Source organism: Haliotis cracherodii, unplaced genomic scaffold (assembly GCF_022045235.1).
Source record: "Haliotis cracherodii isolate W230 unplaced genomic scaffold, xgHalCrac1.p SCAF_2, whole genome shotgun sequence".
NCBI lineage: Eukaryota > Metazoa > Mollusca > Gastropoda > Lepetellida > Haliotidae > Haliotis > Haliotis cracherodii.
Window position 1 is genome coordinate 37,400,427 of NW_027266275.1, and position 20,276 is coordinate 37,420,702.

At 36.0% G+C, this 20,276-nt stretch overlaps 2 protein-coding genes across 3 annotated transcripts in view; one reads left to right on the plus strand and one right to left on the minus strand.

Annotated features, from left to right (window-relative positions):
* Nucleotides 1-979: 979 nt before the first annotated feature.
* On the minus strand, nucleotides 980-10,169 carry LOC139468060 (non-selective voltage-gated ion channel VDAC2-like). The gene is made up of 9 exons (XM_071249762.1): nucleotides 10,094-10,169; nucleotides 6,215-6,287; nucleotides 5,831-5,965; nucleotides 5,550-5,670; nucleotides 4,040-4,150; nucleotides 3,292-3,408; nucleotides 2,750-2,900; nucleotides 2,135-2,192; nucleotides 980-1,471 (listed from the first exon to the last, which is right to left on the minus strand). Exons 2-9 carry the CDS (start codon nucleotides 6,276-6,278, stop codon nucleotides 1,380-1,382), a joined length of 849 nt encoding a protein of 282 aa, XP_071105863.1. The 5' UTR covers nucleotides 6,279-6,287; nucleotides 10,094-10,169; the 3' UTR covers nucleotides 980-1,379.
* A 163-nt stretch (nucleotides 10,170-10,332) lies between these two features.
* The window catches only part of LOC139468061 (sphingomyelin synthase-related protein 1-like), a 30,248-nt gene continuing 20,304 nt past the window's right edge, over nucleotides 10,333-20,276 (plus strand). The window contains exon 1 of one of the 2 annotated variants that reach the window (XM_071249764.1): nucleotides 10,333-10,422. Coding sequence is in view for 1 of the 2 variants with exons in the window: in XM_071249763.1 (XP_071105864.1) it covers nucleotides 10,379-10,410 (32 nt within the window). In the remaining variant the exon portion in view is untranslated. The remainder of the gene's footprint in view (nucleotides 10,423-20,276) is intronic. The other variant, XM_071249763.1, reaches the window with a different exon arrangement.

Genomic DNA, 20,276 nt, shown 5'->3' on the forward strand with positions numbered 1-20,276 from the left:
CAATTTTCATTTGTTTGCTTCACTTCTCAAAGCACTTTAATCACACATGGCACAATGATGAAAATGAAACATGCAATATAATCATTATGTGCCACTGATCTCCCGAACAACAGTAACAGCACAGGGCTCACACAAGCCTGACTTTCACATTTGACATTTTGAGTTTGACAGAATTTCCTTTGATGTACAAAGTATTACAGATAATAGTTAGGGTATGGAAACTATTTGGTACAACCACCTGTATCAGTACATCCTCATATATAAGTTTATACATCCATGTCAGAATGATGAAATCTGATTGGTTCACGTCATCGTGATAAAATACTGTGTAACCTTTGAGGGTAATACAATTCACAGCTGGGGAATAAATCTCTTATACCCGCTTCAAAGCCAAATACCCAAACTTTCCCCTTGCCCCCACCCCCCTCCTCACTTGTGACACAGAAGGGTTTAGGTGTTTCTGCATGGAGATTCTGGGTCTCAAACAACCTATGCTTGTCACAAGAGTCAACTAAAAATTGTCTTGTCTGGATGTGCAACTTGGATGATAACCTGCTCAGGCGGCAAACGGTCGAGCTCATTATCACTGGTTTGTTTACTATCATTAAGCTTGAATCTTGGCTAGTGATGTATTAACCAAAACAAAGACACATATTCAGTTATAATCCTCATTAGAACAAGAGACCTTAAATACTGTTTTCTGCTTACTGTAGCGAGTGATAATGGATTACTGCCGCATTTAGCATTATTCTAGCAATATCATGGCAGGGGACACCAGAATTGGCTTCACACATTGTAACCATGTGGGGAATCGAACCCAAGCCGTCGGTGTGACAAGTGAATACTTTAACAACTAGGCTATCCTGCCGCCCTTTGCTTACTGTAGCCAGCCCCAAATTATGGTCCACAGATTCTTATTCCCAATCATATGTCAGATGTCTGCTTTTTGTATTCAAGCAATATAACAAGAGCATTGGAGTGTATATAATAAATCTTTTATTCTTGTATACATGAATTTTCACAATATATCCCAGGTTGTTTTCTATGGACACAGCATTTAAGGGAAATAAAGTCTGGTAGTGGGAGTAGTTCGAGACTTACTGCATGTTTTATTCATGATATATAATATTCACAAACATCAACTAACTACAGACCAAGTGTACTGACTATTCGCACTTCGTTTAGTCTCACACGAACAATCTTTCTGACAGAAAACTGGGAGATTCAAAACAAGTGTTCTGGTCAAGATCCATAATCCTAGAAATACTTGGAAAAGCTGATGGCGACGGAACATGCTCCACAAACGAATTAGCTCAATTGTCTCTGGTGTAAGGTGCAAGAAGAGCTTTCTTCTATACAAGGCAGTCTGGGTGGAGATGCTATGCCTCGAGGTCAAGGCCAAGACCGAGTTTGTGGCCTCCAGCATTGAAGTTCTTGCCTTCTATTAAAGAGGAAATGGTCAGCTTCACACCTGGAAAAAAAAAAGAGGTCAAATAGTGAATGCCTTGGCCTTTAGTAACACGTAACCAAAAACAGAAGGATCTTTTCAACAGGCAAAACAAGTTCATGATTTCAAATGAAATGATATTCATTTTGAGGGCTCATGAGACCTTTCTTCACATGAATAATATCCCTTTGGTCCAGTTTATGTAGCATTATTAAACCAATCACTGGACCTTTTTTCAAAACAATACTGGTTCAAACGCTTTCTTAATGTATTTGTTCATGTGTACCACATGTCCCACAATCTCACAACAGCATTAAACATGTCTAAGACAAAGCGCTTTTGTGTATTATTCACTCCAGTATAAAGCATGTATGTCAGCATTCGATCAGTAAACATAGATGCATATGTCTTGTATATATAGAAATACAACCACCTAAGCTAAAAAAGGCTACATTGGGTATATTATGTCGTCTCACACACTTGAGTGTCTGAAATTCTTTATGCACATTTGTATGCAATGAACTCAAGAGGCGTAATGGCAATTTAGTTTGCTTATTTTATGCAAATACAGTTTATCTGGAGCCCTGTTTCACATTAGATCCTTTCAGATTTTATTTCTATGACACTATATCAAAACCTTACATGTTAAAAAGTATTTCAGACTGATGTAACAAAAAACAAACTCACCATCCCTAAGTTTCTGAGAGTAGCCTAGACCAATCTGACTGGAATTATTTACTTTAGCCTGAAACAAATAACATTCATGAATCATTCAAGTTAGCAGCAAATGATCGATATGGGAATTATTCATAAATTATTCAAGAAAAATGCAAATCTTAAACAGTGGTCAAGGACAGACTTCTTGCAATGAGATGTTAGTCATAAAATACCTGGCATAATGTGTAGTGCGGCATTCAACAAACAAACAAACAAACAAAAAATCTGAAGTTGACCTAATCATGGGAGTATGTAAATACAGTTTTTATGCACAATCAGCAGTACTACGTCACAGCATGGTAGCATGGTAACCAAGGAACTTTACACTTTGTACACTTATAAGTGGCAGCCTTGTAGAGAATCAAAGCAAACTGAGTACACACTCTAACCACAAAACTGCACCATTAAGCCAAGGAATCAAATGACCAATTATCAATTGTTAATGACTTAATATAAATAAACAAGGTTAACTATAGTACAAATTGATGACCAGTCGGAAACAAGCATCTAGACAAAACTGACAGTAACTCTTGAGTAATACACCCTGATATACAAGAACCTCAATACACTTTTGAAAATGCTTACATTAAGAGATGAGTTCTTGTCAAGAGTATATTTAGCTCCAAGAGCAAATCTTGTGGCATTGGTTCCCGATGTCCAGGACAGATTAACACCAGTTTCGAGGTCACTATTCACACGCTGGTATATGGACCCGGCAAATTCCTGGCCATCATTGCTAAAAGGGAGAAAAATATACATAATTCCACAGATATACATGCAAGTGAACCAATATTTTAATATATATAGCATTTGCACTAATTAGCATGTTAAACCATGTAAACATCTGTCCTGTTTAAGTCAGCCTTGTTAGCTGGTTGACAACACAAACTGCAGTAGTTGAATGAATTAAGTAACTTTAGTAATTAAACAAGAAACTTTTAAAAGTGATTGAACTAAGGAACTGGATCATATTTTTGGGGAATTTGATGTTCTCAAACATGTCAAAGATATACTTGGGAGAGAGTGAATGTAATCATGGTAATAGTGTGTTACTCGTGACAACGTCACAATAAGATACATCATAATCATGCGAATAACATTTTGATCATAACTAAAACAAGACCTACATGTTTGTATGAAGGGTGAAGTCTCCAGCTGAGTAGCCAACAGCAAAGTTGCTCTTAGTCAGTTTAGACTTGGCAGTGTCAAAGGACATTTGGTATCCAGCAAGCCATCCTTGGTAGCTAAAGTTCAAAACATAAATGTTGACATTAATGCAAATAGCTTCAATATCAAACAGTGTCTTTAACACAATTAAAATGAAACCCATATATCATGAACATATTAGTCAATCTTAGTACAATGAGTCAAGAAATTTGCATCTTCCCGAGGCAAGGGCTTTAAACGAATATAAAAAAAACAATTTCCACCCTTGCTGAACTAGGCTGGAATTCCGGAGTTACATTTTGGCTGAACTTACGAGTCTATGCATAGTCCAATTAAAATTGTGTAACGAAATAGACATCCGGTTCGTTAACACAGCTTTCAATGTGCAGATTTTGGACGACTGCATGATTTGCATAATGGTTTGTATTATTTTATGCCGCAGTCAGCAGTATTCCAGCTATGGCAACCTGATAATAATTAAGTCTGGTCGAGACTAACCAGTGGCTAATATTATGAGCAACATCCCACGCCACAGGGGTTTGATGACATGAGGTCAACCAAGTGACCCCAGTCCGATCACCAGACCAAATAAAGTCGTCCCTCATGAAACAGTGTGAAAAGCAATGAAGTGCTGGGGCCAATTAAAACCCATCTGATGGACAGTCGCCATTCCAGAGTGTGAAGGTATCAACAGGATTCACAACATACCCTAGCACAGCAGCTCCATGAATGGCAGGACCAGCAAAGTCAAAGTCTACATCACAGTTTAAATTCAGGTAGTCCATCTTGTAGCCAGTCTTTATTTTGCCACTCTTCTTCCTGAAACACCATAGAAAAAATCATAAAAAATTTAACATCAAAATCATACAGGAACATTTGAGTCAAAGACCTTGGACCATGAACTTGTTGCCAAAACATTGTTTATAGAAATGACTTAAAATAGCCACAATATTTTCAAAAACAATTGCCTTTTATTTTTGTAAGCCTTAAAGATTTTTCTCTCTCAAAAAACTTGTTGGCTGGTGGTAGGTAGTTGAAGTGAAAAAATAACATGATTCAAAACTTTTTTGTTTTGTAAATATTTCAACCGGTGGAAGGGGTCCACACCCCCCCCCCCCCCCCCCCAAAAAAAAAATATGTTTTTAATTTGTAAAATGTGACAGGAATGTTAAATATTTTATAGTGTTTACAAGTCAGACACTCAATGCTTGATAGTACCTGTTAACATGGTAAAGCTACAAACAGTATTTGTTGAGGCAACATCTCAAGATCTGAGTCAACATTCACGGGTTCACTTGTCAGGGTCAAGCAGGTAACAAACTGTGACAAGAGTTTGCCACTAACGTGGCTATATCCCCAGCCCCTGTTGCAGAATTTATGACATAATTAAATCTAAACAAATCCTAATCTTTTTTAACCGAGGTGGAACTTGTCATGGAAATTGTAAAAAAAAGAAGAGTTTGGAACCTAAGTCCATCTTGTTGCCATGGAAACGTAAAAAATAAAAACGTCTAAAATTTCTAATTAGCAAAAGGCACCAGTTCAGCATGTACTTGACAGACCTGCAAAGTTTCATAAAAAAATATTGAACGGTTTCTCTGCGTTATGCTCCGGAAACGAAACGTGATGGAAGGAGCCCGTTTCTATATCCCCCGCCAATTTTGTTGGGCGGGGGATAATTATCAGAAGCTTTAACCTTGTATTTATTTTTCCCTGTAGCATTCCTAACTTCTTTGGCCTGTAAATATGTAACTATTTTTTAACATAAAAATAATATGAAAAAACAAACAAACTTGTATTCCCTAAATTTCAGTCGTGCATGTGAATTATCAATATTTCACAAGGCCAATGGTAAAATGTTCTACAGCAGTGCCATTTGTCACTGTCAATAGTGTTACCTGCCAGACCTGGCATTAAATGAAAACATGTCAAAGGACACAAACTATACAAAATCCTTATTTATCCATACAGTTAATTGTCACCAGCTTGTGATCAATCGTACTGAATGAAAAAGGGCCAATCTGGTGACCGCAGCATGAATGGGTTCACTGGTAACTAACAAACCATACTTCAGTTTATACTTCAGTTTGTCGTGGTACAAGTCACCAATATTTTAGTTGGCTTACGGCAAGCAAGAGGCACTGGAGACCTTTGGAAGCCTGGAAAGTACATAGGGCAGTCCAAGGCATAAAGATATGATAAAGGCTGAAATTCTTACCCTGTTTGTGGAGCAAAGGATGTGTCAAACGCAAGCTTCAAACCCTGAGCTATCTGGTCTTCTATCGTAATCTCAGTCTTCAGTACATTGTCTGTGTCCCATTTCTCAGTGAATGTCAGACCTGAAAGAACATTTATCTTGAAATATTTCCACTACTGTTTTTCACAATAGTTTACAAATAAACTGTAATGTCACATGAATCATGACACAGAATAAACATCTACGTAATCAAACACTTCTTTAAAACACAAAGATATCAGGATTGCTGAACACAAACTCACCATACTCATTCCACTTGTACTTGGTCTCTAAACTGCCACTAACTTTGCCTGTGTCACTACTGGAGCTGCCACTGGTTGTGAACTGGACACCACTGTCGGTCTTGGTCTTGGCCTCCAGCTTCCAGAACCCATAGTCTGAACAGACATGCATACAATAAGTACCATATCCACATGCATACGAAATAATATTAACAACTACCAATGAAATACTATTATAAACTAGCTTAAAAGATTACAGAACTCTATGCAGAATTCATAGAAATTGGTTGCAAAATGTCAAAACTAAAAGTCGATGCTGATTTCAGGTTTAGTTTCTGAAGTGACAATAAGATACACATTTGCTGCCTCACATCAAGATATCATATACCTTACTGAAGTACTTACTAAAGCCTTTAGAGAAGAGATCCCTTGCTGATTTTCCAAGGTCAGAATATCCTGGAGGAGCCATTACTGTAATCTGCAATAGATCACAAATATATTGCCAGCTATTTTTATTTCAAATACAAATGATGTATTTTTCTCATTCAAGTTTGCAACTTGTAAGCATTACCGGTACAACTGCAGGGGTTGATCCAGGATTCCAAACTATGTACCCTTGGCTAAGAGCAGACAAACATTGGAAAAAAAAAAAAATTGTTCAAAATTGGAATTATTCTGAAAGTCTGTGAAATGCAAGTCACCTCTGCAAAACAATAACATTTGTTACTACTGTAGTAGCATGACCTGGCAAATTATTAATTCCACTGTGGGACTTTTTCAGACTTGAGGCTGAAGAAAATGGCCTTCGAGCAGGTCGGGACAAATCCCTGAATTACGCATTAAAAGAATTGAATTACTACTTAAAGTCTTTGTCAAGGATTAGAACAGGATGTTCGCCTTTCAATCACATCAAAACAACTGCTTCTTCTCATTCCCAGAAGAAAGATTTTTGTGGAAAGTGAATCAAATTCGAACAAGCCAACATTCATCAGGTTCACAGAGCTGCAGATATCTTTTTGAGCATTTGAGTTTTTTCTCTAGGGTTTCTATTTTAATTGGGTTATTAGTAATAGCATTTTTATTATTACATTTTCCATTTGGTAAGTAATACATTTTCACTCATCTATTCATCACTCTATTGGGTGTTTCCCAAAATGAGTAAGCATTTTGAGATTTAAAAAAAAAATGAAATAATGTTTTAGAAGTATATAACTGTCCTAAGTAAAGGCTTGGCCCGGAAAGTAAATTAGCTAGTAATTGTGTTTCGGAAATTAACTCTGCTGTACGCACGCTGAAAAAACTTTATTGGGTATTTACGCATGCTGTTTTCAAACAATTGCGTTTGCCATTTAATGCATACATTTCTGACCGCAAGATAATTGAAAGTAATTGGGTTTTGAATAGTTTTGGGGGATATGCAGCTTATCTGAAACTCTGTGTTAATGACATTAGCACTGTTTGTTTGTTTTTCATGCCAGAATCCACAATATTCCAGGCATTTGACCATGATGACGGAGGTCTACAAAACTGTATTCTTGATCAAACACTTCAATTATTCACAAAACGTATTTTTTGTTTGTTGTTTAACTCTGCACTAAGCAATATTCCAAGTAGGACGGTGGTCTGTAAATAATCGAGTCTGGACCAGACAATCTAGTGATTAATATCATGGGCATTGATCTATGCAGTTGGGATACGATGACATGCATCAACCATTTCAGCAAGCCTGACCACCAGATCCTGTTAGTCACCTCTTACAGCAAAGCATGGGTTGCTGAATATTGGAATATCATTACATACAATGAACCTAGTCATCAAGCCTGACCACCCCTATTTATTTAGTTGCCTCTTACAAGCACCAATTTTCTTACCAGGAATCCCCATTGACATCAGCACTATGAACATAGTGAATGCAACCCATCATTACACAGCACTTCAAACATTGAAAACTCAAAATACGGGCCAATAGAACTTATGGTTATGAAGGTTTATTTATGCCATAGTAGATTTCAGCACTTGTGTCATAGTAGATTTCAGCACTTGTGTCATAGTAGAATTCAGCACTAGCGATATTTACTGTAACGGTCACAGTTCAAAACTTTACAAAACCATGAATTTGACGCACCAAACCAAGACAAACTCATACATCAAGATCACCGTATCCAGACCTCAATGTTTAAATGTTTACCTAGCAGCCATATGGCTACAAGTATTTTCTTCCAGGTAGCCAGTAGTAAAATCAAGAAGTCAAGCCAATATTGTAGGTACTGTAGCCAAAAGAATTTGAAATGATCTTCTATCAAATAACTATTATAATATGTACAAGTCATAGCACTAGTCTTGGAATTGTATATTAGTGGAAACTGTACCCAACTTTGTTACTTGTGACTGAAACAATGATGCAATTTGTGTTACTAGATTATATAGGACTATCCTTATTTATACAAAGAAATTGTCAACTAAAATAAAATACTAAATGCCAGCGGTAGAAACTAACACTGTTTGTCTACTAGTCCTTATAATGATAACATGTGGCAAAACCCTTAAAAATGACAAATTTCTAGTAGTCCTTATGACACCTTAACTATAGTGCCAATTTCTAATGCTGATAATGCATTAATATTTAAGTATTTCCGGTCATTGTAGACTTTAGGAAGAATTATTTGTGAGACGTGTTTTCCAAGAACAACTGTTATTTATGTTTGTGTCTACATATGTGAAGCAATAGAACTTAGTTGTAGTGATTTGGCTACATCTAAATTTTAGACAGAAGACAAATTGAAATTTAGGTCGCATTGGCCACCATTTTAGTTGCAAATTTGAGGCCTGGTAGTATCATAACTGGACTATCTTGATAACATTTCTGAGTTCGCTAAACATATTAACTTGAAATAAATGGGTAAAATGAATAAATTTATATCCTAAGTATGTTAAGATTTCACAGAAAAGGTCATTTTTTTATTTCAATGTTCACAGTAGTGAAAAAGATCATTGGCTTCAAAACTAAAAATATGTAGAAAATTGTAGTCTCTCTTCTAATTTTGCACATCTTCAGAAAGTAGAAATTACGTTTGAAAATAACGTTTGTTGCAATCTCATTAAAATCAGACCTCAGTTCTCGCTACTGCTAAACAAAGATCTGAGGGCATACCCGTCAGAACGTCAGAACGACCTTTCACCCGACCAATCAGAGAGTCGCTTACCAGATTATGAAAGTGGGATGCTAATGTGATTTCCAATCATACAACCTCGAAAACTTTAACACGTAATGACCCGTAATGGGATGTCCTCAGATCTTTGTTTAGCGGTAGCGAGAACCAAGATCTGATTTTAATGAGATTGCATTTGTTGGAATAGCCATTTAGTTAATGAATCCATGTTGAATTCTTTTTAAAATGTGACCTTACAAACGTACAGGCATATATATAAACAGACTTAAGATTAAAAATAACATAATTTACAATCGGGAATCATTGAGATCCTCAGTTTCACATGTCTGAATGGGTAGGCTGGAGTGACCTCCCTTTGAAAGCATGTCGGCTTTCCCAATGTCATTTTTGAGGACATGCAACTTTCTCATATTACAATAAATGTAGTTTTATTAGAATCAGCGTATCCTATTATAAGAAACATCCCACGGACACACAAAGAAATCATTTTAGAAGTCAACGTTAAATATCTATTGACACGCGCAAACCGGCCGAGCAGTGTCAGCTGTAGGCCTAGGCCAACATGGACACACAGGAACTGGATGATCGCGTGTATAGCATAATATATTCACGTAGAAAAATAAATCACACCCCTCTATCGTATATATGAAGAAAGAGGGTTGTAAAAAAATTTTAGAATATATTATATGAATATATTCTGCTATAGGCTACACGCTATCATCGAGTTCCTGTGGATGGACTCTGATCAAACATGGAACAGCAGGGTTCGGATGATCATTTCACCAGGAAGGACAAATCATAACGTAAAAATGACACGAGCACTAACCACTCATTCTACTTTCAGTCTCCTGAACATACCAATATCCTTTAAAGGCAAAAATGTCACGAATGCAGGAACATGCCTATTGGTTATCAGCCTATCGAACAACGCAATGCTTGCTTTTTCTCGCCATTGCCATGTTCCCGACCTGACAATTTTACGGTCTCCAAATATCTGGGCACAATCATTGTTTTCCACGAGTTGAGAGTTGATGAAAAACTGATGCACACACAGTACATTCAATAAAAACTAAATGTATTCGCATTAACATCCCATATATTAAACGTTCCATACCTGATCTTGCAAGCTTCCAACAAGGTCACCACTGCAAAAGGACTGGGGGTGTCTCTTACGTCATCAGGGTGTTCTTATTTAGAAATGAAATTGTTGTACCTATATAAGTATGTTTTTTAATTAATATTCAATCTGACACTAAAGGATTTATTTACTTTTGAATAATGAATTAAAAATGAAAAAAAGGATGTATATCACTACCCATGATACATGCAATAAACTTCCGCTTCCGGTTAACACGAGCAATGAAAACAACATGGCAGAGAAGATAGACTCGTGTAGCACATGCATACAGCATTTTGGAGTGTGAACATTAGGTAGACAACTCGGTTGGTATATTGACACATGTTATGTTTTATTTCGACAATGTGTACATTCAATTTCAGTAAACTCCCTTCATAATTACTTAAATTAGATCCCACTCTCAATGTGACTTTACAACCTACAGCAGTCATGTGCCCACGTAAGTTATGCTGGTATTCAACGTATGGACTAACTTCCCTAAGACGGTGAAAGGATTTTTTTTATGATGAACATAACAAATAAACATTTATCTACGAACTATGATCATACTTGACTATATATTCATTGATAAATCTGGAGTACGATGACTATGATTAGAAGTAGCATTAACCCCAAACTTTGGGCCCAAGCCCATCCCAAATTGGCCAATGTTGTTGCGGCTGCTGGTGAATTCGTAACTAAACTAATTTATAACTATGGAGAATTCGTAGACACTCCCAACTCCTAGACAAAATTCAAATTTGTCAACAAGTTCACTGCCAATCGTGTTTACGAGTTGGCGGTGTCTTCGAATTCACCTCATCCCATGTATGTATTCAGCTGATGGTTGCCTTAGAGTAGGTTACCCCCAAATCTGTCTTTAAAGGGACAGTACAATGACTGCTCTGAAGTATTGTTTGTAAACAATAGCCGATAAGCCCCGAGCTTACTCATCTCTGCTCAGCTTATTGTATTCCGTGAGAGAAGTTTCTGCATCAGTGACCACATCGTGGATGACCAGACTTTTCTCTTGTTTGTAAACAAACACACTTATTCTGAAATAATAACGGACAGACATCATGCAAGTCTTTCGCTGCACTTTACATATTATTTGGCATAATGATATAGATAAATCTACTACAACCATGACAACTGCGACAGTGAAGTGCATCACAATATGGCTTTAGACATCAAAGTGACTAGGGTTTGTACAGGCTTGTAATGGCCTTGAAATTTAAGGTTCCTCTTGAAAAGCCTTGAATTAGTACAAAATGATATACTTGTTAATCAAAGTACACAAAAAAATGTACCAAGAATGTTAAAGTGAGATTTATCTCAGTGACAGTGATTTATGACAATATGTGCCAAAGTCCTTAAAGAACTCCTGACATATTTAATTTTTTTTTCTTGGGGGGGTGGGGTGGGGGTAAAGAGCAAATCTTGTTGGAAAATGTGTGCTGGTCATACTGCTTTTAGGTCTTATGACAAATATATAGTATGCTGGATTCAAGATAAAATTGACAGACTAAGACTAATAACCCAACTGAAAGAGCCTTGAAAATGATAGTTGGCAGCATTTTTCAGGGGTTTTTTGTTTGTTTTTCGTTTACACTATTTTGACTTGAAGCACAAAGTAAATATTTCACCTGAGCATTGCTTTTTGTGTGTATATTTTTTTACTGTCAAAATGTGTAACATTTTCAAATTTTTTAAACGCCTAAATATTGAGTTATTTTACAAATTGACTGAAAAACATTTCTATCTATATTATTATGATAACGAATTCCAAACATTTTGATGTTTAATGTCATCACCAAGAGACTAAAAATGTTACGTTGAAAAGTACATTTCTATGTTGTTTGGCTTCTAATCCTGCATAATAATCTGTTGTGATGTTTTTAGGCCCTTTTGATTGTCTTAATCAATTTTAGTCAATCTGGACAGATTTTTCAATCAAAATGACTGAAATATTTACACATTTTATAAATTGCCTGAGAGAATCACATTTTACAAATTGACGGTAATATATACAAGCTTACAAAGGAAAAGACCTGTGAAAACAATGTCTATCGCACATTGAAGAATTTCCCAACCTAGACGTAGAGGAACAAGAACAAATCGGTTCAATGCTACAGCAAATGAATGAAAACAAAATGCAAATACCATAATTACAACCTACCAAATTTATGTGTATAATTTTAGGCAGCTTCCTTGTTCGAGGAATGTATCCGTGAATATCCACACTAAGGAACAATATCCCTCTCGTCTGCAGCTGTACAAGGAAACTTATTTGATGTCACGTGTCTCTGTAACAATCAAATATTTTAAAAGATATATATGGTTTCGGGATATTATAACCCATGTTTGTTTCTCAACTGATCACTCCGGTTGTTTCAGGTGTTTCACATAGGTGTCATGTCTCAAGGGTCGGCTGAGAAAGCCAGACATGACAACTATTTTCATAACGTCCACGGTTCCTAAAAAATCCATTGAGTGATAGATGACAATGCGCAATCAATCAACGTATTATCAGTTAACCCTTTGAACAAAGTATGTTGTTTTTAAATCAGCACTTCACACCATGATATGAGTGTATTTCTTTTGTTTTAGTAAACCTAGACATGTAAACACTCACTTTTGACATATCTGCTGGGCAAGATAACAGTGATTAATCAACCAACATATTTTCTATTAATCCTTTGATGACTAGGAAGCCTTGGATCCCCTTTCTGATTAAGCACCCTTCATCATTTCTAGGGTTAGGCACACCATGTTGGTCAGACATCCGTTTTACAATTAATAGGATTAGCAGGCTAGGTTTCCCCCTCAGATCCTCAGGGTCCGTTGTTAGTTAGATTTCGCTAGCTGTGAAATCATAGCTATAAGGTGCTCTGCTTTTACATTCCGACATCAAATGTTCGCAAATACATACAGTACAATAGTAACAGTGACTGAGGCAGTAAGCTCCACTCCCGTTTGTGTTTTTAGACTCACGAGTCTCATTAAATACAGTGGAATTCAGATTTTTGTGAAAGCATGCCTTTTTCTACGGTCCGCTCAGTTCCTTTATTAATTATTTTTACTCAAACTTAATCTGCAAAGCACTGGCAAAGTGGACTTTTTACACTGGATTAAAATTAGGGTCCCAACAACCAATTTACTATTTAAAAGTAGCTGTCTAAATCAGACCGGATGTTCTCTCACTTTGAAGTAAGCTCAATCATTGTCAGCTTAGACAACGATGCTGATCCTGCCTGTAATCCTGTCTGTAATCCTGTACACATCTATTGACATGATGTAAAGGAAGAAAGATTTGTCTATTCAGCATTAGATGGTTTGGAGCCATGGGGGAAAAAACATATCCATATTACTTAATTTGCACCCTGATCACATGCTGATGCAGATGTATGCATATTTAAGACCTTTGTAGTCATAGACATCGTGTAAGACTTATTTATTGTCAGCATTGCTGCCTATGCTAGTTGATTTTGATAATACACTAAAATCGCTCATAGTTTTACTTTGTTCTAAAATGTGTATGAATAAAGAATGATTATCAAACAGGGTGGACATGTTGGATGTGAAGCTGTTGATCATTATAAGTGAATAAATATTGATGAAAGTGTGTCGTTATTTACAGAAGCTATTACATATGCAGGGAATGTAATGAAAAGGGAAGTAACCCCTAACAGAGAAAGTAAACAGTGGTTTGACTGGGAATGTGAGTAGTTAAAAAAGGAAAGATGCACACTTTTAAACCATTTCAGAAAATTAAAGGATAAAGACTCACTTGCTAAGTACACTGATTAGAAAAATAAGTATAAAGCTACTTGCAGAAAAAAGAAACAAAATTTCATGGATAGAAGCAGAGAAAAACTAGAAGAAAGTATCAGCTCATCAAAACAGTTTTGGACGACCTTGAAAAACATCAGCAAAAAGAAGGAAACTAAAAGTAACATCGAAATGCATGAGTGGTTTAATTACTTCAAAAATCTTTTCAGCGGTGATGATTCCCCAAATAACTTCCAGTTGAACTCTTTTGATAATGATGAAACCAATTTTGCAACGGAAATATTAGATTCCCCAATCTCAAAAGAAGAAATTAAATCTGTTATTCAAAATCTGAAAAACTTGAAAAGCCCGGGATTTGATAAACTTATAACAGAATTCTTTAAATACTCTGTTGATAATACCCTGTCGTATTTGGAAATATTATTCAATACAATAATGGATACCTCTTACTTTCCAAAAGGTTGGACACTTGGAACTATCGTTCCAATTCACAAAAAAGGCTCAGTGACTGATGTTGAAAACTATAGGGGGATTACACTTACCAGTATATTCAGTAAGATATTTCTTAGCATTATTAATAAACGCTTGGTATTGTGGTCGGAAGCACTTGATAAGATTGAGGAAGAGCAAGCAGGTTTTCGACAAGGTTACTCAACCACTGATAATATGTTTATTCTCCAGGCTCTTATAGATAGGTATATTCAACGTAAACGTGGAAAATTGTATGCTATATTTGTAGATTTTTCGAAAGCATTCGATTCAGTCTGTAGAGATAAGTTATGGTATCTATTTAATTCACATGGTGTCAGTAATAAAATAGGTAAATTGTTATGTGGTATTTATAAGGAAGTTAAATCATGTGTTAAACAAAACGGCATGTATTCAGATTCTTTTATATGTCATACTGGTGTACGCCAAGGATGTGTATTAAGCCCTTTTTTGTTCTGTTTTTTTATTAATGAGCTTGCAGCCCAAATCAAAAGAAATTATGATGATGGTATACAATTACATCCTGAACTTATAAAAATATTTATGTTACTATTTGCAGATGATATAATCATGTTCTCGAGTACTGTGAAAGGTTTACAAACTTTGATAAATCAGCTAGAATTGTACTGTGATACGTGGAAACTTAATGCTAATCTAGATAAGACAAAAATTGTTGTATTTAGCAAAGGAAATACGCTGTCAAAAAACGAAAAGTGGTACTTTCGCGGACAATTACTCCAAACTGAAACCTCATATAAATATCTTGGTGTAATATTTTCAAGTAAATTATCATGGAACCGACATATATGTAATGCAGCAATCCAAGCTAAAAAGATGCTATTGGGCATTTTACAAAACGTTTGAACATTTTAGCGAGTGTGCTTATAAATCTTTTTTCAAAATCTTTGACACAAAAATAGCTCCTATTCTTTCCTATGGTTCAGAAATATGGGGTTTTGCAGAGGCTAAAGAAATTGAATCTGTACATTTATACGCATGCAAAAGATTTCTTGGTGTTAAACATAGTACGTCTAACGTAATGGTTTATGGTGAATGTGGTCGCATGCCCTTGTATATATATCACTACTTAAAAATCATAAGATACTGGTTAAAATTACTAAAAATGCCAGTAAGTAGATTGCCAAAAAAATGTTATAATATGATGCTATTGTATGAAAAGAATGGAGATCAAAATTGGGCATACAATGTTAAATGTCTACTGTATAAATGTGGGTATGGTTTCATCTGGGAAAACCAATGTTTCTTAGAGAATCATGCCATGTTCATATCGAAAATAAGGCAGACGCTTTTTGACATGTACTTTCAAACATGGAGATCTACTGTAGATGTTTCTAGCAAATGTGAATATTATAGATATTTTAAAATGCAAATATGCGCAGAAAAATATTTAACTGATGTAAATATAAGAAAATGCAGAATATCATTAACACAATTTAGATGCAGCTCACACAGGTTAATGGTTGAAGTTGGCAGGCACAACAAAATACCCAAATGTTTAAGATTATGTAAACAATGTTCTTTAAATGTTGTCGAAGATGAATTTCATTTTCTACTTGTATGTTGTAAATATGACAATTTAAGGAAAAAATATATTGAACAGAAATACTATGTACATCCAAATAAATACAAGTTTATCTCTTTAATTTCACATGTGAGCAAAACGGCTATACAAAATCTCTCTCTCTTTATATATCATGCCATGTTATTAAGAAATGAATCCTTGTAACATTCCTAACCGCTTCCACATTGTCATGTATTCTGTACTATGGGCCTGTGGCCTTACAGTTATATATGAATAAACTGATTACTGAAGTGAAGCTAAAGCTAAGTCTTATATATGAACATGATGAAGGTGCTTCATGTTAGGGGTGTCATGATAAATTGAAATATTGATATATTGCTATTTGTAAGCACTAATAGTCAATAAGTCAATTGTTAAATCATTTTCTGATCAATAGTATTGATTTCAGTTAGGAATATTGATAGTTTCGATGGTATTTACCATATCAATAAAATAAATGCAATTCTGTTCAAATTTGTTTTTCTTTTGATCATGAGTGGTAGTAATTTACACATGGTAATGTTGAAGTTTCTTTTTCTTAAATTATTAGGGCAAAGAAAAAACAAATCGGTCATATCTCAAACTTTACTTATTATTTGTTGTTAGGGTTTTCATGTTCAAAGGAAACTCCAGTTCCAAGGTTTAATTCAGCTCTTAAATCCATATAAAAACATATATCGCAACAGTGATTTCCAGACCAATAGTCACCCCTACTTAATGGTAGGCTAGTAAATCAGAAGAAGAAGTAAACAATACATGTCCGTCAGTTGAATTAATAATAAATGTATTCACAATGTTTAAACTTTTTCAAAGCTATGTTTAGTACTTGTTACAAATGGTATCAAAATTGACTCAAAGCCTGTCATTTTCCATGATTGTCTGCGACAACTGAAGCTGATGATGTTTTTGTCTGGGCAAGTCGGACATTGATTTTCCACACCGCTAGTGGTGTAGTGGATTGAGCAGTGTCTGCTCGGAATGTGGAAGGTCATTGGTTTGTTCCGTTATACCAAAAGATATAAGATGGTACTTGATGCTACTCTATCTGCCCGTCCCTTGGACACGCCAGAAACCTATGATTATGGGTTCGAATCCCGGTTTGCACCTATTATGTTTCTAGGTTTGTCAGCACCATACCCTGGCTCGTGGGTTTTACCGAAGTGGTAAACTTCTGAGACCTGCATTACTTCGGGCTTTCCTCCCACATTAAGCTGACACGCCATGATATAACTGGAATAATGTTAAAAGCGGCGTAAAACCCAACTCACTCACTCACTCACTCACTCACTCACTCACTCACTCACTCACTCACTCACTCACTCACTCACTCACTCTAATTTTAATCAACATTTTCCTTAGTGGTGGCAGGTGGCAGGTAAAGGCCTTCCTGTTCTTTGATCATCTTCGAGGCTCTCTTCCCCTCTTGAACTCTGCAGCCCCTTTTCATAACAGTGGCAAATGAAGATGAATGAATGGCTGTTGGAGTAAGCTCTTTCAGTTGGAGATACTTCTTGACCTTGTCACTTTGGCGCCTGCAGAAACATGCTGCCTGGTTGTTTATTTGGTATAATTCAGTCTGAAAGCATGTAAAGTATTAGGAATGTCATGAATGCCAATATATCAATGAATCAGCAGCGTTAGAAATTAGCAATAGTCTTATAGTCCTTGCCAAACTGCCCAATAGTTAGGTAGGCTATAATAAGTAGAAATTTGCCATTTTTAAGGGTTTTACTTTACGTTATCATTATCATGATTATAAGAACTAGTGGAACAAAAATGTTAGTTTCTACCGCTGATCAGTGATGTTCTCAGACGATACGATACATGATACTCACTTATCTGTATCGATTCATGTTTTACTCCTGTATTGTTCACATGTGGAAGCAGCAATGGAATGATTTTGTAGGCAAAATGGTTCCTTCCTACATTTTATTAAACAATTTTATCATTATTAGTAGTTTTAAGACTTAAATTCTGTTCTATTTTTTTTTCTTACTGGTGTTGACACTCAATTTACATATTCAAGTATTGTTTGAAACACTGTGAAATGAGACATTTTTATCTTCAAATATGAGACCAGATATTCGGGAAGTTTTAAGTCTTTTTGATGGTGTTTGTGAAATATAGAAATTCAAGCAAAATTGCCCCAAATTAAAGATCATGATATCTAACATATCTTGAACAAAGTATTGGGATACATATTACATCAGGAGATTGTCATATCATGACATCTCCATGAAGTATTGTACGTAATACATGCAAGCTGTTATGGATGTACAAAACGTCCTACAAAGTTAGGCTTAATACTTTTCAGACATCCCGAACCAGAAGTATTAATCTTTGGATAATCGCTGACTGATATACAGGCATTTGATTGTTTCAGACAGCTGCAATGATTACTCTTACTGACATTGTTTGCATGTGCATTGATACACACACACAATCTCATTACCGCAAAACAAAGAGCTGAGGACATCCCATTATGGGTCACCCAGATCTGTTGTAATCATGCAATCTTCGGGGATGTGAAATCTCCGCGGAAACGCGGAAAATCGCGTTATTTAAAACAGTAGTCCTCAGAAAAAATCATCTTCCACATAAAAAAAATAATAAAAAATTATAAAAAAACACTCCGAAAAATATGATCGAAAACCGAACAACCGACGCGGATTGTCCTCTTTTCGATCAGAGCTTTCACCAGCATAGGTTTTCGGACATCATACGTTTTCTATCACGAATACTTGCACTATAACGTGGGGTGTGGCGTCACACAGAAATTGTAAATACTCAGAGTCAGCTGATTGCTTGTTTTTAAGATAAAGTTGTCTTTTAGCCTGTAGGTGAATGAGATGTTTTACAGTTGTTCATGTGATAAATGAGAAAACAATGAATGTTTCTTCAGCGTCCAAAACCCCATGTCATGGGGATATATGTTGTATTAATGTCTTATGTTTGCAATGGAGTTTTGTTTTTTTCATCAAAAGGTAAGTACAAGGAAAGTTTTTTTCAATATGCTTCAATATGGGGAAAGGGTCAGACATTGCACGCTTGTGACAATTGTCCTTGTGTCTAGGGGATGGGGGTTGAAGTTTATGGCAGTATTGCTCCCAGACCTGCGCAAAAGCTATGCCCGATTTTTCAAAAGTACTGATTTAACTTCGAAATTTTACTGCATCTGCTATCTTGTTTATTTGACTTATTGACTTTTGCCATTGACTTATTACATTTCTTGGTGTGAATGTTGTCCAAACTGCACGAAATTGCTTAAAATGCAATCAAATGTTTTAAAAATTTCGGGGGGGTGGGGGGGGGGGGCATGCTCCCAGACCCCCCTAGACTTTTCCTCTTTTTTTTTCGGGAAAACCTGCTCACATCCCTGAATCTGTGCTGTACAACAACTGCTGTCAACCATTGCTTCAATACAATAAACATTTCGAACGGAATAGACTTTCCATCACCCGTGTGAAGTACTGCCATCTCATCTCTGCCATGTGTTAGACATCCCAGAACTTGTTTTGTTCAGTTTTCAAATCTTGAATTTAATTTTTTTTGCCTGAAATGGAAGTCGACAGTTTGAAACTGGTGCTATAAGACACTATGCTTTGTGACTGGCTGATGTCGAATTCTTGGTAGTTATTGTTGGGGTGTAGGCACTTTTAGGGACATGTGGGTCTTAATAACAATGGAATTTATTTAGATAAATACATTGCAAGCGATTCCATGACATTTGGTTAGGTAACCAAGCAATTGTCTTTGCGTTTGATACAAGTGCCTGCCCGATAACCTGTGGTTACTTTTTCTTTCTGGCCATTGAAAATAAAATCTAGGTAGCTTCGTTGGCTAGGTTGGCTTGCTTAATTTTCTGTCTTGTGAGCAGCAACATATAAACCTTCCTTCCCCATATCAAAAAGAAACAGGCCACTTGCAAAATAGAAACAATTTCTGAAAACAGTAATTTTGCTTGTAAGTCGGCTGTCACAGCTTACTACAGACAGATGACTTTCCTTAAGCGGTATCCAAATGCATCATATTGTCTTATGTATCTCATGTTTTCATACATTTTCATACATTTTCAACTGATTTCTCCTTGCGTCTGGTAGGGTAAAACAATTGGCTACTTAACTCTGAAGTTACCTGGAAAAAATTAGCTAGCTAATCTGGCTGGCTAGCACTGTTGAAACATTTCACACAGGGTTAAAGTATAATATTTTCTTCAGTTTGAAATCTTAATTTTAGGGAAAAGGACTTCTTATCAGTTTGTGACAAATTCATCATGCGAATGGGGGCATGGATAAGCATTGCATTTGCCATGGGCAA

What these genes read in the sequence shown, in the direction of transcription:
- LOC139468060 (XM_071249762.1), bottom strand. Translation starts at nt 6,278, where the DNA reads ATGGCTCCTCCAGGATATTCTGACCTTGGAAAATCAGCAAGGGATCTC. An exon ending in TCTCTTCTCTAAAGGCTTTA is followed by an intron (nt 5,966 to 6,214) that starts GTAAGTACTTCA and finishes ATGTCTGTTCAG; the next exon opens with ACTATGGGTTCTGGAAGCTG. An exon ending in TCCTTTGCTCCACAAACAGG is followed by an intron (nt 4,151 to 5,549) that starts GTAAGAATTTCA and finishes ATGGTGTTTCAG; the next exon opens with GAAGAAGAGTGGCAAAATAA.